This window comes from Pseudochaenichthys georgianus, chromosome 17, assembly GCF_902827115.2.
Source record: "Pseudochaenichthys georgianus chromosome 17, fPseGeo1.2, whole genome shotgun sequence".
Lineage (NCBI taxonomy): Eukaryota > Metazoa > Chordata > Actinopteri > Perciformes > Channichthyidae > Pseudochaenichthys > Pseudochaenichthys georgianus.
In genome coordinates this window covers 36,078,260-36,095,948 of record NC_047519.1, presented here as the reverse complement: position 1 = coordinate 36,095,948, position 17,689 = coordinate 36,078,260, and the positions used below count along the sequence as shown (strand labels likewise).

Below are 17,689 nucleotides of genomic sequence, written 5' to 3'. Positions count from 1 at the left end.
ATACAAAATAACAGTCACTTCAATAACTTTGAGAAATGTGCATTAGTGCAAGACTGTTCATAGCAGCGCAAAAAGTGTAAAAAAAAGAACATAGCCAGTTACATTTCTAATTAACGTCCTTATATGTTATATTTATTTAATGTGAGGGTTTATCCATAGACTATTTAGAATTGAAGGGGTTTTTCTTGTTTAAATGTTTTGGTTATTTAAATCGTATTAAATAGTAATGTACAGATGTTTTGTTAAGGACATCACAATCCCAATACCAGTGTGTTATCTTTTAAAATGGAAATCTGTTTTTCAAAACCAAGTCAATCTAACAAAACTAGAACAAAAACCAAGTCTTTTATAATAACAGCCAAATATGCAGACCGGAAATAAAAAATGTATCGAGTGACTCTCCTTTTCTCATTGACGATCTTTGCGTGAGATGTCATTTTCGCGCCGAATATTTCCCTGTATTTTGTCACTCTGTAGCGCGGGAGTCTGTGTTTTGTGTGTTGATGTTGGACCCTGACTGTGCTTTAATTAAACCATAAATCTGCATTTAGTTTTTTTATCTGCTGAAGGAATATTTTTGAAGACAACATGCAGAGGAGCATCGCGTAAGTACAAAGTTAAAAGCCCGGAAGTGATTAATATTTAGTTAACTGTTGTTACTTGAGTTAGGTTTGGGACTGGTTGAATCTGTGTTTGCTTTCCTACTAGCTTATTAAGTGTATTGTATGTTGTTTTTATGGGTAGTTAAGTGCCTACATGACTGTGACGTTAGCTTAACTGCACTGCTTGTAAGCTAGCTTTAGTATAAATGTGTCTGTTTTAAATCCATCCAAGCAAGAAATGCTTCACTTTTTGCCCAAAACAAATATAAGACCTCTTGTCATATATCGTGCAAGTTATATGTAACATGTAAGCTAAACCTTGACAGTTAACGCTAGCTAATTTGTGTTGATACGAGAAACAGTTTAAGAAGAACTTGAAATAGCGTAACTTTAGCTAAGTTAAGTGAGGCTTGCTAACTTACGTCTGCGTAACGTGACGTCCGTTATCAAGATGACGTTACGCATGAAACGTACGAGGTGGGAGAAGTACTCGGATCGTGTACTTGAGTAAAAGTAGAAGTACCAGAGTATATAAATACTCTGTTAAATGTTACCGAGTAAAAGTAGAAAAGTATTAGCATCAAAATTAAAGTACCAAAAGCAAAAGTAGTTATTGTGTAGATTGGTCCATTTCAGAATAATATATATGATATGTTTTATAATGATTGATCATGAAAGTGTTCTCAAAGCTGGTGAAGGTGCAGCTAGTTTGAATGACTTTGTATACTGCAGGGTAGCTTGTGAATTTACTGCAGATGCAACTAAAGTCTGATTTAACACCTGATTATATTTCACATCATTCATCCAGATCTGTAAAGAAATGTATGTAGTGAAGTTAAAGTAAATGATTAACCTCTGAATTGTAGTGGGGTAAAAGTACAAAATAGCAAAACATGTAAATACTCAAGTGAAGTACAAGTCCCTCAAAATGTTACTTAAGTACAGTACTTGAGTAAAAGTACTAGTTTGTTTACACCACTGCACACATACCAGCTGTCATTGGCAACATGTATTGAATGACTATCTTTATCAATGTTTAATGTTTCACTGATAGCGCCCATCAGGACATTAACTGTTCCTCTTCCTCCTCCATCAGATCCTTCTTTCAGCCCAAGGGCAAAGATGTTCAGAAGAAAACCTCAAATGAAGCGGTGAAAAAGTAAGATTTTGCCATGCAAGAGTTTATTTAGTACATCCATGATGATGTTTACATTGGTATGATAAATATAATGTGCATTTCACGATTTAGCTGTTTTCCTTAAGGATGTTCAGAAATAACTACTATACAATTTGACAAACAACAAGGCTATCATGTCCAGTGTGATATACCCCTGGCTCTTTTGTTATTGTTCTATCTGTATACTATCCACTGTATACTTAACCTAATCAACCTAAGTCATATGCGTTCTGTTTAATTATATAAATAACTACTAGGAATGCACGATATTGGTTTTTGAAACCGATACCGATACCGATAACTTCCTGCGTCTCAAGACCGATACCCGATAATAATATTATATATATATATATATATATATATATATATATTAAATGTACCTGTAGTTTTTGCACACCTGGTGGTAAAAAAAGACTAGTAGTGAGCAAATGACATGAGCATTACTACTATGAACAAAACAAAGCCAAGAACAGTTTTGACCATTCAAAGTGACCATATTTATTTTCCCAAATAAGTTCTTGCCTTTTTCAAAAGCCTCGTCGATAGGTAAAAGCCCCGGTGCCTTTGCAGCTGGCTTTGGATCCGCAGCTAGTTTAGCAGCGCAGGCGTCTTCGTACGCTTTTAACACACCATCGTAGCCATGGCGATGTTTCAGGTGACTGATCAGGTTGGAAGTATTGTAGCTCGTTGCCTTTTTCCCTCCTCGTGGAACTTCTGCATCTGTTAATACAGATAGCAAGCGAACTATCTAACTCTGAAACTTTGAAATAGTCCCATACCACCGACGACATGTTTGTTTACTGTCCTGGCTTCACGGCCGCACACCATTTACGTCACAGCCAGGCATGAGAAGGGAGCGCTGGATTTGTGAAGAACTCCCCTCTTCCTAAACCACTAATACCACAGTACTGGCAAAACGGGAGGAGCCGAGTGAAAAACAAGCGCCCCTCATCCCAATCCACCCACACCGCAGGATCTTTCTTTTTTTTTTACCCAAAAAATATATTGTATATTATCGGGGCTATTAATACTTGTATCGGGTTTATCGGGATGACGTCATAATTCCTAATATCGGACCGATAATTATCGTGCACCACTAATAACTACAAACAAGTAGAAGAAGATATTCCTTTACATGAATTCAGAGCACTCTTGATCCACATGTCCCTCCTTGACTGAACCATCCATTATGTTACTGTTTTGTTTTGAACTGGTTATTATTTTTTGAAATGATATCCCACTTAAAACAAGTGTCAGACTAGCAACATTAAGGAGATCTCTAGTCGATATAAATACTTACGCCAAAACAGAGCATGGCTCACGAAGGAGTGAGTAATACTATCTTGGACATCAGTAAACTAAATCACGCCATCAGATAATCCTCAAGCTTATTTTTGTGCTGAAACTCCGTTTGACAGCTTGGGCAATTATCTTTGAATCATTGATCTTTGCTAAGTAAAACTTCTTGTTGGAGTTATAATGAAAGGAGATAATATCGTCTGTTTCTCATCTCTGAGCGGTTTTAATGATCGTGTTCATTATCTCTAGACTAGAAGTTAAACCCCTCTTTAATGCGCCTTATGCTTTATCTTTTCACGGTGGCTTTGACCTCTCTTTCACGACTCTTGCCTCTTTATTTTATACATCTCAGATCAATGTATTCTGCTTTTGCTGTTGATCTAACATTCTTAATACAGCATCTTTTTGCCCGCGCTTTTTAACATTTCTGTTAGAGCCAGTATTTAGATTTTATAAGAAAGGCCACTTAATTGTGACGTCTGTAGTCAACACACTATAAAAGACTACAATTCCCACGGTGACAGTGATGGGCAACCGGCTAGAAAGACGCCGTCGAGGAACAGTTTTTAACCGTTCAATTACCCTTCAAGTTCTTAAGCCTTATCACGAAAGAAAGAATGCCTAACGGCATCAAAAAATCTTGAAGCTGGGCGTGTCTGAGGCTTGGCGATTTATCGCGACCAACAACCAATCAGGAATCTCCCGCCCCTCATACAAAGCAATAGCAATGTTAAAACAAAGTAAACTGGATATAAAATCCCCAAACAGGCGAAAACCTACCAGTTCCACCCACTGTCTCTGCCTCCTCCCTCCATGCCTCGCTCCTCCGGTTTGTATCCCGGTAGATGAACAGAGACGGATCATACAGCACCGGGTGATTCACTACCGCTCCATTTTTTTGAATATGAGGAAATGACCTGCGTTGTCTCTCCCAGCATACACGCGGTTTGATTGGCTAGCCCTTGTACTGTCAGATTTGCATACGCGGGATTTGATTGGCTGATGCCTCCGTCGAGGCGTCAAAAGTTGAACATTGTTCAACTTTTGATGCCGATAGATGCTCGTGATGCTTGCAAAGCCATGCCATGCTCCCCACAATGCAGTTCGGCGAAGTTTCAAAATCTTCTACGTCACCCCATTCAAACGAATGGGCGAAGCGCTGAAAGCATTTTTCGATGCCTGTAGTGTAGACGGGCCGTTAGTTGTTTGTTTATTTGAGTTTTGCCTATTTGTTTTGACTATTGTAAAGGCCTCTTTTCTTTGTTGCATGTGTAAAAGTTTGTTATTTTATTCTGAGCAAACACATCTCTTAATACCATCCAAACCATCGGAGGCCAAGCAACTCTTCAACTGTTAGTAATATAAAGGAAGAAAACGAGTAAACATGTTTGTTTAAGGCTTGATGGATAAAACAAGGAAGGAAGCCACGACAGTTTCCAAATGAATGAGACTTGCTGATTTTATTTATTTGTTTAAACGAGTGTCTAAGTTGTGTCTCTGCTCTTCCACAGACCTTCCAAAAGTCCTCTGAAGGTGCAGAACGGCGTCCAGGAAGCGGATTCACGCGTGAAGAAGCTTGTGAAACGCAGCCGTCAGATCCTGGACAGCGACGACGACGATGAAGAAGCTCCGGTTGTTAAAGAGCCAGCTGCTACCATCGGAGACAAAGAAGCTCCGGCTAAACCAGAAAAGGTAAAAAGGCACGACACTTCCACATATGAATAGATTTTAATCCCTTAAAGGTGGGGTAGGGAGTTCACTTCAGAAACACTTTGTTATATTCCATGGAATGCTCTTAACATCCCGATAGCAATGAATACATTAAAAAATGTCATCTGTGGAAGCCGTGGCGCTGTAAAAAGCTCGACCAATCATCTGAGCCGGCTAAAGTAACTGGATGGCCTACCTGCCTGTCAGCCTTCTATCGGGGCACAAACTTACCTCGTGCCCTCATTGGTCATGTGCGCGTTCGTATGTGTTGGAGGAGGGGCTCTGTGAGGAAGTGGCAGATTTGTTCCGGTTGTGTATTTTCAAATTGTAGCGATCTCGAGCTGGTTCCTCCAAAATTACCTACCCCACCCTTAATATAAATATCATTACAAAACACTCGCCGTTATATAACATGTGCAATATTTATATTTTTTATATTAATAATGTGCTATGATAACGTGCAATTACGTATCTGCCACTACGTTTTTTTGCACTACTAAATACCGTTAGTATTTGCATTAATTATGTGACCTTCTATGTTTCTTGTAGATATTGAATTGCTCTTTTTGCTGCACTGTTCGTGTACAGTTTCACTGTTGTGCTGCTGTGTTTATTGTATTTTTGTTACTCTGGCACAACCATTTCCTTCGGGATAAATAAAGTCTTATCCTAATGCAACAAGTTAACTGTGACATTTGTGCTAGGGTTGCCAGAAACTGACCATGATCAAAATCGATTATTCGGCAGCCCTGAAAACAAACTGGTGGTGTGACCAATGGCCATTTACAATTATTAATATATTACTATTATTAGCATATATATATTTATATATATTTTGGTTGAAACTAAGCCAGAAAAAAAAAAATAATACATAAATAATAAACACATTTTTAAAAATAATATTCGATTATGGAGACTGTAACGAATAATCGAATAATCGCTGGCATCCCTAATTTGTGCATGGGCAAATTGACAGTGTGATTGGACCTGTCGCTGCTTTTTTACTTTGTTTCGATAAGCCTCTTTAACTGCCTTTAAAAAAAAAAAAAAAAGACATTTCCAACGAGTTCAAATTCAAGTTATTAGTTAACTCAAGGCTGGCTTATATTATATTGTTAAAGAATGTGAGTTTCTTTCAATCTTTCCCCACACAGATGGCCGTTATCTGTGTCTCTTAAAAGTCAGGCATCATGTGAAGTGTAGTCTTTGATGTTACCTCAACTACAGCGGCAGTACGAATATTATTCAACCCTTTTAAAGACAAAATGGCTTTAACCGAATTCCATTGTGTTCGTCAGAGAGCCATGTTCATATAAGGGATGTCTGATGTTATAATTGGGAAAACATGAATCACCACAGGCTGTCTTTGTCCCGGTGCTGCCATTAAAACACGGTGGCACAAAGGCTCAGTGATTGTACGGTGAATCACCTGTTGGAGGCATTTGTCAATAAGCCACCTAATGAAAAGAGCTGATCGTCGGCTCCGGCTGTCGCTCAGACACCTGGAGGTGGACACACACCTCTCTTCATCGCCCGGCTCACTCGGTTTTAATACGTCAGTGATTATTTATTCTTTAGATGGGGAGAGATTCTGATGGATGCATGGTGTCTGCATGACCACCCAGCATCTCTTTCATGTGCTTACAATGATTGATTATGCTTTGTGTCAAGGTAGTAATGCAGTGGTTCTCAACATGGGGGTCAGTAACCCTGTTGGGGGTCACAGAATAATTTCCGGGGGTCACCAGATGGTTGTGGAGAAAAACAATACATTGTCCTGATTGTTCTGGGGGGGTTTGGACCAGACTAGATTTCGTGCCTTTTTAGCGTTTACTGATATTGCGATATGTTTTTTTTTTATCATATTCAGTTTATGCTCGAGAGCACTTCCATATTGTCATAACATGTCTTGTCACTTCTGGTTAAAGCTATATTTTCTATTACTTCACATAGAGTTGCTAGCTTTCGCAACCTTTACTTACTAAAGAAAGTGCCAGAAACTATACCAGAGCCCATACCGTGTTCTCGTTGATGTTTACTTCCTGTCTGCCGTCCGAAACTCTGTCTTTTAACCTCTTTCGCTTGATCCTCCTTAGCAACGGTCATTATTTTGCTAAGCAGCGGTTAGGGCTGCACGATTTTGGGAAAAAATCTAATTGCGATTTTTCAGACAGATATTGCGATTCGAATTGCGATATTTATTTTTAAGCGACCCAACGGAAGTTTATTGTAAAATGCGGCCATATCTCCGGCTAGGAAGGTCGTATCAACGTACTCCCGTCTCTAGCACCCCCGAGCTACGAGTGAAAGAACTAAACTTACATGAAACTTCCGTTGGGTTGCTTTAAAGTCAAGCTTCAGTTTAAGATTCACCCTGTAGTAGAAACATGTGATGGAGCATTACTAACCTGACTCAGACGGTTTGTTTCACCAAAGCATCTGGGAGAGCTCCACTGGAAAGCCATTGGAAAAGAGCAGGCACTTTCAAAGATACTTGGCAGGTGATTGGATCAATCTGTCTATCACCTGCTATCATGGGCCACTTCTGATTGATTAACAATGGCTGGTACATGTGGAGCACAGCACTTCTGATTGGTGTGGATGACTGACACACAAGAAGGAAAAGAAATCGATTAATCGTTCAGCCCTGGCAGCGGTGTGTTATCGAGTATTCACAACCTGTGAAATATCCAAATTGACCAATCAGAATGGAGTATTCAACTTAGCCATATGATAATAAGTTATAACAGTTTTTTCACGCTCACCAATATGTGATTACGTTACAACGTATATTTGAGAATTGACAGCGATGTTTGGACCGTTGGGGCGGCGTGAAGGGAATCATCAGGGAACTATATATATTTAAAGTGATCATGGTGCTCATTTCAGAGAAGAGAATCTGTTCCAACTCATCAAACTCCAGATGTCGTCTTCCACGTGTGTGAAGATGGATTTTTCTTTCTTACTAGTTTTTGTGGTGTTCAGGTGAAACAGCTTAGTTGGTTGAAGACACCTTATTTCCCCCCCCCCCCCCAACGATGATTAATTGGGACAATGCAGTCCTTTATTGTGCACGCCTCCACACTGACTTTTAGATGTGGACTCCGCTCCCTTCCTCCTCTGACTTTAGTTTCTTCCGGCAGCTCTTTGTCAGCGACGCGCTTCACTGAACGCACTTGTTTCCTCACTGATGGAGCTTTGTGTCGTTCAGGGTTTGCAGTATTGTTTCCCGACACTTGCGGAGATACTTTGGTTCATAGACTCTGTTGAGGGTTCTGCTTTCCTGCATTGGGGTGTAAAGCTGATCCGCGTTGACAGGCCATTGTTGGACTTTTTAAAGCGATAAGCAATTGAGTTCTCCTTTTTTTCTTCTGTCTGCAGCGATCCAGATCATATTGGTTTGGACAGTTTGAAAGCTGTGTTCTCTGAGATTTCAATGTCAGCTGTAAATGGAAACAGGCAAGATGTTAAGAAAGGAAAAACCCTCTCATATACAATCGTAGGTTTGCCTTTAAAGCTTTTGTCAAGACTAAACGTGCAAGTCTTTTAGTCGTTAGTGGCGTCAGCAAAACTAGATTAGGAGTCAAAGCGTTCAGTCCCTTTCTCTGGAACTAACTTCCTGTTTTCATTACGGAGGCAGACGGTGTCCAACATTTTAGGAGCAAGTTGAAGACCTTCCTTTAAAAAAAAAAAAAAAGACTAAAGTTAGAGCTTGTTTAAGATTAATAGTCTTCCAAGTCCTACATTTTATGGTATTTCTTCCATTCTTTGTATCGTATCTTGTTGTATTTGATCTGGATTTATTTTCTTTATATGTCACGGTCTGTCTTGTGTTTTTCTAATTGTATTGTTACCTTATTTATCTGTTACCACCGCACAGAAGAAACGTTGACGTGTGACATCTATGTTTGTAAATCTGTGAAGCCCACTGAGACCATCGTGTTTACTGATATTGGGCTGTATAGATACACTTTGATTTGACTACCTGTAAGACAGCGTTTCCGCCAGGGGGCGCCTTGCCGTCATTTGACGAGGGCGTCCAAAAATAATTATAATTTGAGAGAAGATCGAGAGTTTTTATCGCTTGAAATGACGAAAAGGAAAAAGGACATCCCTCTGTCGGAGGGGCAAAGGAGTCTGGTGGGATGCTTTTCGCCACCAGCAAAGCGCGTTACTGTGACGGATAAAAACAAACACCGCCGCATCTTCCAAGGACCATGCCAGGAGGCGTGTCCCTACAGACGTAAAGAGATGGCATAAGGGATGGCGCAATTACGTACAAAAAAAATACATAAAGAGATAGCATGCCTATCTAATGGCACATTTCCACTGCAGCGGGGTAGCCCCGTTTAAGCGTCCTCGCTCAGGCCTCGGGCTGCCTCGCTGGCCGCCCGAGGCCGTGGCACATTTCCATTACAGTTTAGGACCTGGGGTAGTTACTATAGCAACGCAGTGTAGGCGGGGCTCCCGTCGAGCTCCCGCTGGATTTTATTATCCCCAATGAGATGTAGGAACGTCGTCACCTCCTCGGTCGACCACGAGCATTACAAAAATGCTGTGTGTAAAAATGCTGCAAGCTTGCTTCTAGATATATATGCGACGCTCGGGATGATCTCGCACGCGATCTTGTGACGATTCTCTCTGACCAATCAGCAGTCGAGAGTGTTGACGCCACTAGTTCAGCCCTGGCCTGATAGAACCACGATTTTATGGGGCCGGAGAGGGAAAAGGTACCCGCTAGCCCAGGGGTATTCAATTACTCAATTCAGCTGGGCCAGACATTCAGCGGCCTGTAAAAAGCGGGTAATGACACATTTTAAACCAACACATATTACTGCGATGAAAAACATGCAATTTTTATTCATCCTTCATCTAACAAAGGCACGTCAAAAAGTGCATGAAAACACAACAAATTAGCATTAATTTTACAGAATCTGAGGATTCTCAAAGTGCATACAAAACCAAAAGTGCACAGTTGAAGCATTACATTTTGTTCGCTTTAGAAGTAAAATATTCAGGTTATTTTTTTGAACCACACACATCACAACGTGCATTTAACCGAATACAATAATAGCAGTCTTAATAAATGTCTTCATACATACAAAATAGGATACATATGACACATGCACATCAAAAAGTGCATTAACAAACCGTTAAAGAGCTCCAATGTAACACGAAGAGGTAGTACTGTAGCAATACTATTTTTTCACTTTTCAAGTATTAACAAAAAATAATACATGTTGGTCACATTTGACCCAGACACATTACAAAGTGCATTTAAATGAATACAAAAAGAACTGTCAAACCCTTCAGTGCACAAACCCATAACAAGGGATAAGGGTAACTAACATATGAATGAACACGTCTACTCGCTGACTTTCTCAATGGGAGAAGTGACATTTTTTGTTTTGAACAAGAGCAGTGATTTTTGGCTCATAGGATGTCAATGCAATCCTGAGACATTGGTGAAGAGTGCTGTCAGTCAGGGAGCAGCGAGTGCTACTTTTTATTGAGTTCATGTGTGAAAAGCTTGATTCACATTTGTATGTTGATCCATATATACTGAGCACACAGATCGCTACTATCTTAAGGTTAGGGAACTTCTGTTTGTTGACATCACTCCAAAACTTCGCTGGCCCGTTGCTGTGCTGCTCTTGTGCCATGGTTACGGATGACTGCATGTCAATAAGCTCCAGTATAAATGTCCCCTCGTCGATGGAGGGGACCACTTCCTTTGCTCTGCTGGATACGCCCCCCTCTATTGCAACAGTGAAGGGGTCTCTGACAAAGCCCATCACCTCTGTGGGCAGAGCAAGTCCATCCAATCGACCGGCAAAGTTCTCTTTCAACCTCGCAATGAACTGTGTCATCACATCCGTGATTTGTGCCGGGGATGTGATGTGTTTGTGGAGCGTCGGAAAATGCAGCATCCGACCCGTGCTCAAGTCGGTCGCGAAAAGGTCCAGCTTGACTTGGAATGCGGGCATCTGCTCCACAAGATCAATGACCGTTTTGTCTCTGCCTTGCAGTCCCACGTTTAGGTCATTCAGATGTTTGAATATGTCGCTCAGAAAGCAGACATCTGCCATGTAGCTGTCGTCCAGTATGCGTTGCAAGTTTGCTTCTGCCTTCTTTTGTTTGCTGCTGCGGAGAAAAGTTATAATCTCTTCTCTGAGATCACAGAAACGCTCCAGCGCTTTGCCTTTGGACAGCCACCTGACATCATTGTGCAAAAGCAGGTCGTGGTGCTCAGCTGACATCTCTGACAGCAGCTTGCGGAATAAGCGGTGTTGGAGGCTTGATGTGCAGCGTATAAAATTAATAGTAGCCATCACATTGTTCATTGTAGTTTTGAGCTCCCCACCGAGTTTTGCGCACAACACCGTCTGATGCACAATGCAGTGTAAGGATGTTAGCCGGGGTGCTACAGCGGACCAACGTGCTGCTAAACCACTTATTTTCCCTGCCATGGATGGAGCCCCATCTGTCACAAGCATGCACACACGCTCCATATCTAGACCATTGTCTTTGAAAAAGGCTGAAATTCTCTCAAAGACTATCTCGCCAGTTGTGTGTCCTTCTAACGACAGTAAGCCAAGCAATTCCTCTCGGAAGCATTTTCCGTTGAAAAAACGGACATATATGCACAATTGTGCGGTATCACTTTTGTCTGTGGACTCATCTACTGCAATGGACATTACATCGGCTTTCTTCAGTTCTTCCAACAGCGTTTCAAACACATCTGTAGCAAGAGTTTCAACCCTACGGATGTTTGACGTGTCTGACAAAGGAACATTTTTAATAGCAGATGTCACACACGTTTTAATTTTGTCGTCATGTATCACTTCATCCACGACGGCCAGCATACACTCTTTCATGGTTTCAGAGTCTGTGAATGGCCTTTTATTTTTTGCCAAGATCCATGCAACACGGAGAGACGCCGCTGTAGCTCTTTCTTGGGCTGTGAATGTTCGCACCATGGTGGTAGAGCTCCGGTTGTAACATGAAATCAAACTCTGCACTTTTACCGCCCTCTCCTGAGATCCTTCGGGGAAGTTTGTTCGGAAAGTCGGGTGTTTGTCATTGTGGTGCCTCCGGACATTGTAATCTTTAAGTACTGCAACGCACTGATTGCAAATTAAACACATCGGCTTGGCGTTTGGATTTGACGGCTGAATAAACAAGTATTTGTCGGTCCAGGCAGGGTTAAACTGGCGGTTTTCATCGTCAAGTTTACGCTTCAAAGTTGAGAGAGACATATTTTAGAGTTGCTATCATAGGACCACTCGGCGTACTTTCAACAAAAGCGCGCCGTAGTTGTTGTTTGGTTGTTTCTAGGCAACGCGGAGTGTTGCGTTCATGGTCTGTACTAGTGTAGGAATTTGGCCACGGGAGGCTGGGCCACTCGGGAGTTGGCTCTGGGCCGCATCTGGCCCGCAGGGCCTGCGCTACGCTATATGGAAAGGCCACCAAAAACTGGCCTGGCCGCCAAAAACTGGCCTGGCCGCTTGAGGACGGTTAAGGACGCTTAAACGGGGCGACCCGCTGCAGTGGAAATGCGCCATAAGGGACGGCTAAAGTCAAAATTCAAGTCACGTGACCCCCCCCCCCTGTAGGAGCCTGTGTTTGTAGTTATATTATCTTCATTATTTGTCAACACCACACACACACTTGTAATGGGTTGTTTCCGGGGATGGTCACATGGTGCGGTTAATGGTTTTTAGGGCACCGGGTGTCTGCGGAGGTTTGGTCGCATGAGGGTGAGCTTAGCTCTGATATGTTTTGTTGACCGTATGATTCTGTTTGTTTATTGTTTTGATTTACAATATTAAATATCCTTAAAACGTCGAGTTCAGTACAGACTTTATTATTTATACGCGTCACAACAATGAGCGAAGTTTAGCCTCAGGGCCTCTTCTCAGAATCAGAAACAGGTTTATTGCCAGGTAGGTTCACACATACCAGGAATTTGACTTGATGTCATGGTGCAGACATAAAATATAAAACAAAGAATCTTTCAGGACTCTGTAATAAAATTTAGTTAAATAGCAATAAAATAAAGCAGTACTTTACAGCTAAATGGAATGCAATGAGTTATGGAATAATCACAATGTTCACCAGTCCAACGCGGCTTTTCTTTTTCAGAAGGACGATGTCTTCAAGGCCGTTCCCACCCCCATGTCTCCTCCACCTGCCCCGGCCACCTCTAAGACACCAGCCACCCCCACGACCCCTGTGACCCCTATGACCCCTGTGACCCCGGCTACTTCTACTTCACCTGGGACCCCCAGCACCCCGAACTCCATCTCCCCTTCTGGGCTCGTTAAACGCAAAACTGGTCAGTATTTACTTCATTATTTGCCCCTTTTGTTTGTTTGTTTGTTTGTTTGTTTGTTTGTTTGTTCACCATGTAAAGCGGCCTTGGGTCCCTTGAAAGGCGCAATACAAATGTAATCTATTATTATTATCTGATCTCTTATTTCCTTTTATATATATTTTATTGAGCTTTAAAAGTACAAAATATACAATTACAGAATAAGAGAGGGACAGAAACATAATGTTCACTTTCGGTTTTCTATTGTATACATCCCACCCCCCACCCCTTCCCCGCCTTGACCCCAGGTAAGAAACACAATTATGCACACAAAAAAAAGTAAAAATAATTCTAAATAATAATAAGGGAAAGCTGTGAGCAAAGATATTCTTACAATATATAGACATTTGTATTGATTGGGATAAACCCCTTGAGATGCACCATCTCGTTTTCAAGGGGGTCCCGACAACAGCAACAACTTACAGACATACATAAACAAAAAGACAACATGCAAAACATGACACACAAGACAAACCACATACAGTTAAGTAAAATTCAAGCAATGCCTACAATCATTACAATTTGAGACAGTCGAGCAAATCAGTTTCATCAATATCAGTTTCATTAATAAAGTACAGACCAGTTGAAAGTGAGATGCATGTTTAAACATACCCAATGATGCAAGAGATCTAATGGCAGCAGGAATAAGAATAATATGAACCCAAAGGACTCGGCCATCTGATCTGTTGGGCATAAGATCCAGAGTGTCTATGAAAGGGCTCCATATTTTATTAAAGATTAAGTCCAAGAGTTCCAGGCTTACTCTAAATCTGCAGTTCTCAACTTTTTCCTTAAAAATTGCAGCAATTTCGAACTTTGACACCAGCTGAGGATTGATCGTTTTCCAGCTGCGAGCTATTTTTACTTGATTACTTATTGGCAGGGGCCTAATGGCTCCCAAAACTCATTATATCAAAACGAGGCAAAACAAGACATTTATCACAAACTGAACGCATGAGAAACTACTAAGTCCCCCCCCCCCCCCTTGTTTCATTTATCTCCCGATCCTTTTGGCAGGGTCTCCACCTCTACACTGACAACATGTAGATTGTGTTGCACTATGTGCCATTTATCTCCTCTGCTGAACCACGAATACACACTAGAAAGCCCAGACCATTAGTTTTCTGCATGTGTTTGCATCGTGATGGTATTATTATTGTTATTGCTGCGTTGTCTTGTGATGTTTCATCCTGCTGACTGGGCTCTAATGGAAGCAGCAGAGCAACTCTCAGTGATTGTAGCTGATTGTTGATCTGTAGTCGCTTCCTTTCTGCTTTGCAGTCTGGTGATTTCATGAAGGGGAAAAAAGCACGAACATACCGTATAAAGTAATTATCATTATGCAGCTTGAACATCTCACACGCTTCCTGCAGTGCATGCTCATTATCTGTGAATTATGAATGAGTGGAGCCTTAATATGCTTTTTCTGAGTTTTCCCTTTCATGTGGTTTGTTATAAAGGTTTGTGTGCAAAGGCTTACATCTCAAAGTTTCTCTCCCACCAACAGACAGAGGGTGAAAAGAGACTTGCAGCACAGGCAGTATGAGACATCAAAGCGTGGAGACAGTAGAGACACAACATATGAATCTGAAAATGAGCAGAATATTCCCCTTTAAACATAAAATAGTCATTTTAAGTTATGCTTTGTACTCACTGTACCTTTTTAATGTCACATCAGGAATCTAGGCATTCAAATGTAGAATATAAGTGACACAGATTTCTAGAATTGTAGCTTTGTTTCCGTTTGGGAAGCTCCTCCTTTTCTCACTGTGTTTCCTTCATCCTCCTTTTGCAGCATGAGAGCGGCTCACTCTTTTCATCTTGCCATTCTCTTTGTGTTTTGATGACTGCAGTGTTTACTCTCCGCGGCGCTAGAGCCACCATCTCCACTGGGGAAAACACCACATTAATGCAACTCCTTAATTTGACCAGGAATTGCATTCTTAATGTCCTGGGTTAATGCTTTCATTATGATATCTAGAAGTAAAACATCAGCAGCAAGGCAAGGCAAGGCAAGGCAAGGCAAGGCAAGGCAAGGCAAGGCAAGGCAAGGCAAGGCAAGGCAAGGCAAGGCAAGGCAAGTTTATTTATATAGCACTATTCAACACAAGGCCATTCAAAGTGCTTTACAAAAAATGAAAGACATTAAGAAAATGGCATTTAAAATCAGTCATTAAAAAGAAAAGCTAATCAAATAAACATTAAAAGAAAAAATACATGGGTAAAAGTTACAGTGCAGTCTAAGATATGAACAGTTGAATTAAAAGCAGCGACAAAAAGAAAAGTCTTCAGCCTGGATTTAAAAGTAGTAAGAGTTGCAGCGGACCTGCAGGTTTCTGGGAGTTTGTTCCAGATATTTGGAGCATAATAACTGAACGCTGCTTCTCCATGTTTAGTTCTGACTCTGGGGACAGAAAGCTGACCAGTCCCTGAAGACCTGAGAGATCTGGATGGTTCATAATTTAGCAGTAGGTCATAAATGTATTTTGGGCCTAAACCATTCAGTGTTTTATAAACCAGCAGCAGTATTTTGAAATCTATTCTTTGACACACAGGAAGCCAGTGTAAAGACTTCAGAACAGGAGTGATGTGATCCACTTTCTTAGTGTCAGTGAGGACTCGAGCAGCGGCGTTCTGAATCAGCTGCAGCTTTCTAATAGATTTTTTAGTGAGACCTGTGAAGAGACCATTGCAGTAGTCGAGTCTACTGAAGATAAAGGCATGGACAAGTTTTTCCAAATCCTGCTGTGACATTAGTCTTTTAATCCTAGATATGTTCTTTAGGTGGTAGTAGGCTGATTTAGTAACTGTTTTAATGTGACTGTTGAAACTCAGGTCAGAGTCCATGACTACACCTAGATTTCTGGCTTTATCTGTTGTTTTGAACATTGCAGACTGAAGCTCAGCGCTAACTTTTATACGTTCTGCCTTGGCTCCAAAAACCATTACCTCAGTTTTATCTTTGTTTAATTGGAGACAGTTCTGACACATCCAGTCATTGATTTGTTCAATGCACTTACTCAGTGTTTGAATTGGAGCATAGTCTCCTGTGAAATTGTTACGTAAATTTGTGTCTTCATTATCTGAGCCAGTGGTAGCATGTAGACGTTAAAGAGAAGAGGCCCCAAGATGGAGCCTTGAGGAACCCCACATGTCATATTTGTCAACTCAGATGTGTATTTACCTATAGAAACAAAGTTGTTTCTGTCCTTTAAGGATTCAAACCAATTTAGAACTGTTTCCGAAAGTCCCACCCAGTTTTCCAGTCGGTCTAGTAATATGTTGTGGTCAACAGTGTCAAACGCAGCACTGAGATCTAATAATACTAACACTGAAGTTCTGCCACTGTCTGTGTTTAAGTGGATGTCATTAAAGACCTTTACAAGAGCAGTCTCAGTGCTGTGGTTTGGACGAAAGCCTGACTGGAACACATCGAAACAACTATTTAAATGCAAGAAATTACTCAACTGTTGAAAAACTACTTTTTCAATGATATTACCTAGAAATGGCAGGTTTGATATGGGCCTGTAATTGTTCATTACTGAAGCATCTAGATTATTCTTTTTTAAGAGCGGTTTAATGACTGCAGTTTTCAGGGCCTGTCGAAAAATACCTGAGTGAAGAGATTTGTTTACTATATGAAGTAGTTCTGAGGCCATGCAGGGCAAAACATCTTTGAAAAATCCTGTTGGAATAATATCAAGGCAGCAGGAGGAGGACTTCAGAAGTTGTATAATGTCCTCTAGGTTTTTATCATTAATCTGATGGAATTGTGTCATGATGTCTGAATTGATGTTAAGTGGACACAGAGACAACACATTTGCTGTTCCTGATGCAGAGGCACTGACTGCTTGTCTGATTTTCTGAATTGTGTCAGTGAAGAAGGAGGCAAAATCATTGAACGCCCTGGTGGATAGAAATTCAGAGGCTACTGACACTGGGGGGTTAGTTAGTCTGTCGACGGTAGCAAACAGAGAAGAACGATTGTCGTGTGTTTTTCAATTCCAAATTATAAAGGCCAAGTCTCTCTTTATAGATTTCAAAGTGAACCTGGAGATTTGTTTTTCGCCACCTGCGTTCAGCTTTTCGACATTCTCTTTTTTCTGTTTTAACGGTCATGGCCTTTCTCCATGGAGATATGTTCATGCCAGACACTTCCTTTACCTTAATTGGAGCAATGGCATCTATAACATTTTTAATTTTTGAATTAAAAATGATCTACTAGCTCATTTACTGAGATGTTAGCAGGGGCAAGTGTGGAAGAAAATTCTGAGTAAACATTTCCCTAGTATTTTCAGTTAAATATCGCTTTGTGGTTACCTCTTTTTGAACATTTTTGTGAACAGAAATAGAGCTCTCAAAGAAAACACAGGAATGGTCAGAGAGCGCAACATCAGTCACCACAACCTCAGAGATATTCAGACCCTTTGAGATAGTTAAGTCCAGAGTGTGCCCCTTATTGTGCGTGGGCTCCGTCACATGCTGAGTCAGTCCATAGCTATCAAGAACACAAAACAGTTCTTTAGC

The 17,689-nt window shown here is 41.0% G+C and overlaps 1 protein-coding gene across 1 annotated transcript in view; it reads left to right on the top strand.

Annotated features, from left to right (window-relative positions):
• Positions 1-439: 439 nt before the first annotated feature.
• Positions 440-17,689, top strand: part of lig1 (ligase I, DNA, ATP-dependent) — a 99,046-nt gene continuing 81,796 nt past the window's right edge. Inside the window, exons 1-4 of the mRNA XM_034104894.2 lie at positions 440-605; positions 1,699-1,761; positions 4,590-4,770; positions 12,934-13,126. Of these exons, the coding sequence (XP_033960785.1) occupies positions 589-605; positions 1,699-1,761; positions 4,590-4,770; positions 12,934-13,126 (454 nt within the window). The 5' untranslated portion in view covers positions 440-588. The remainder of the gene's footprint in view (positions 606-1,698; positions 1,762-4,589; positions 4,771-12,933; positions 13,127-17,689) is intronic.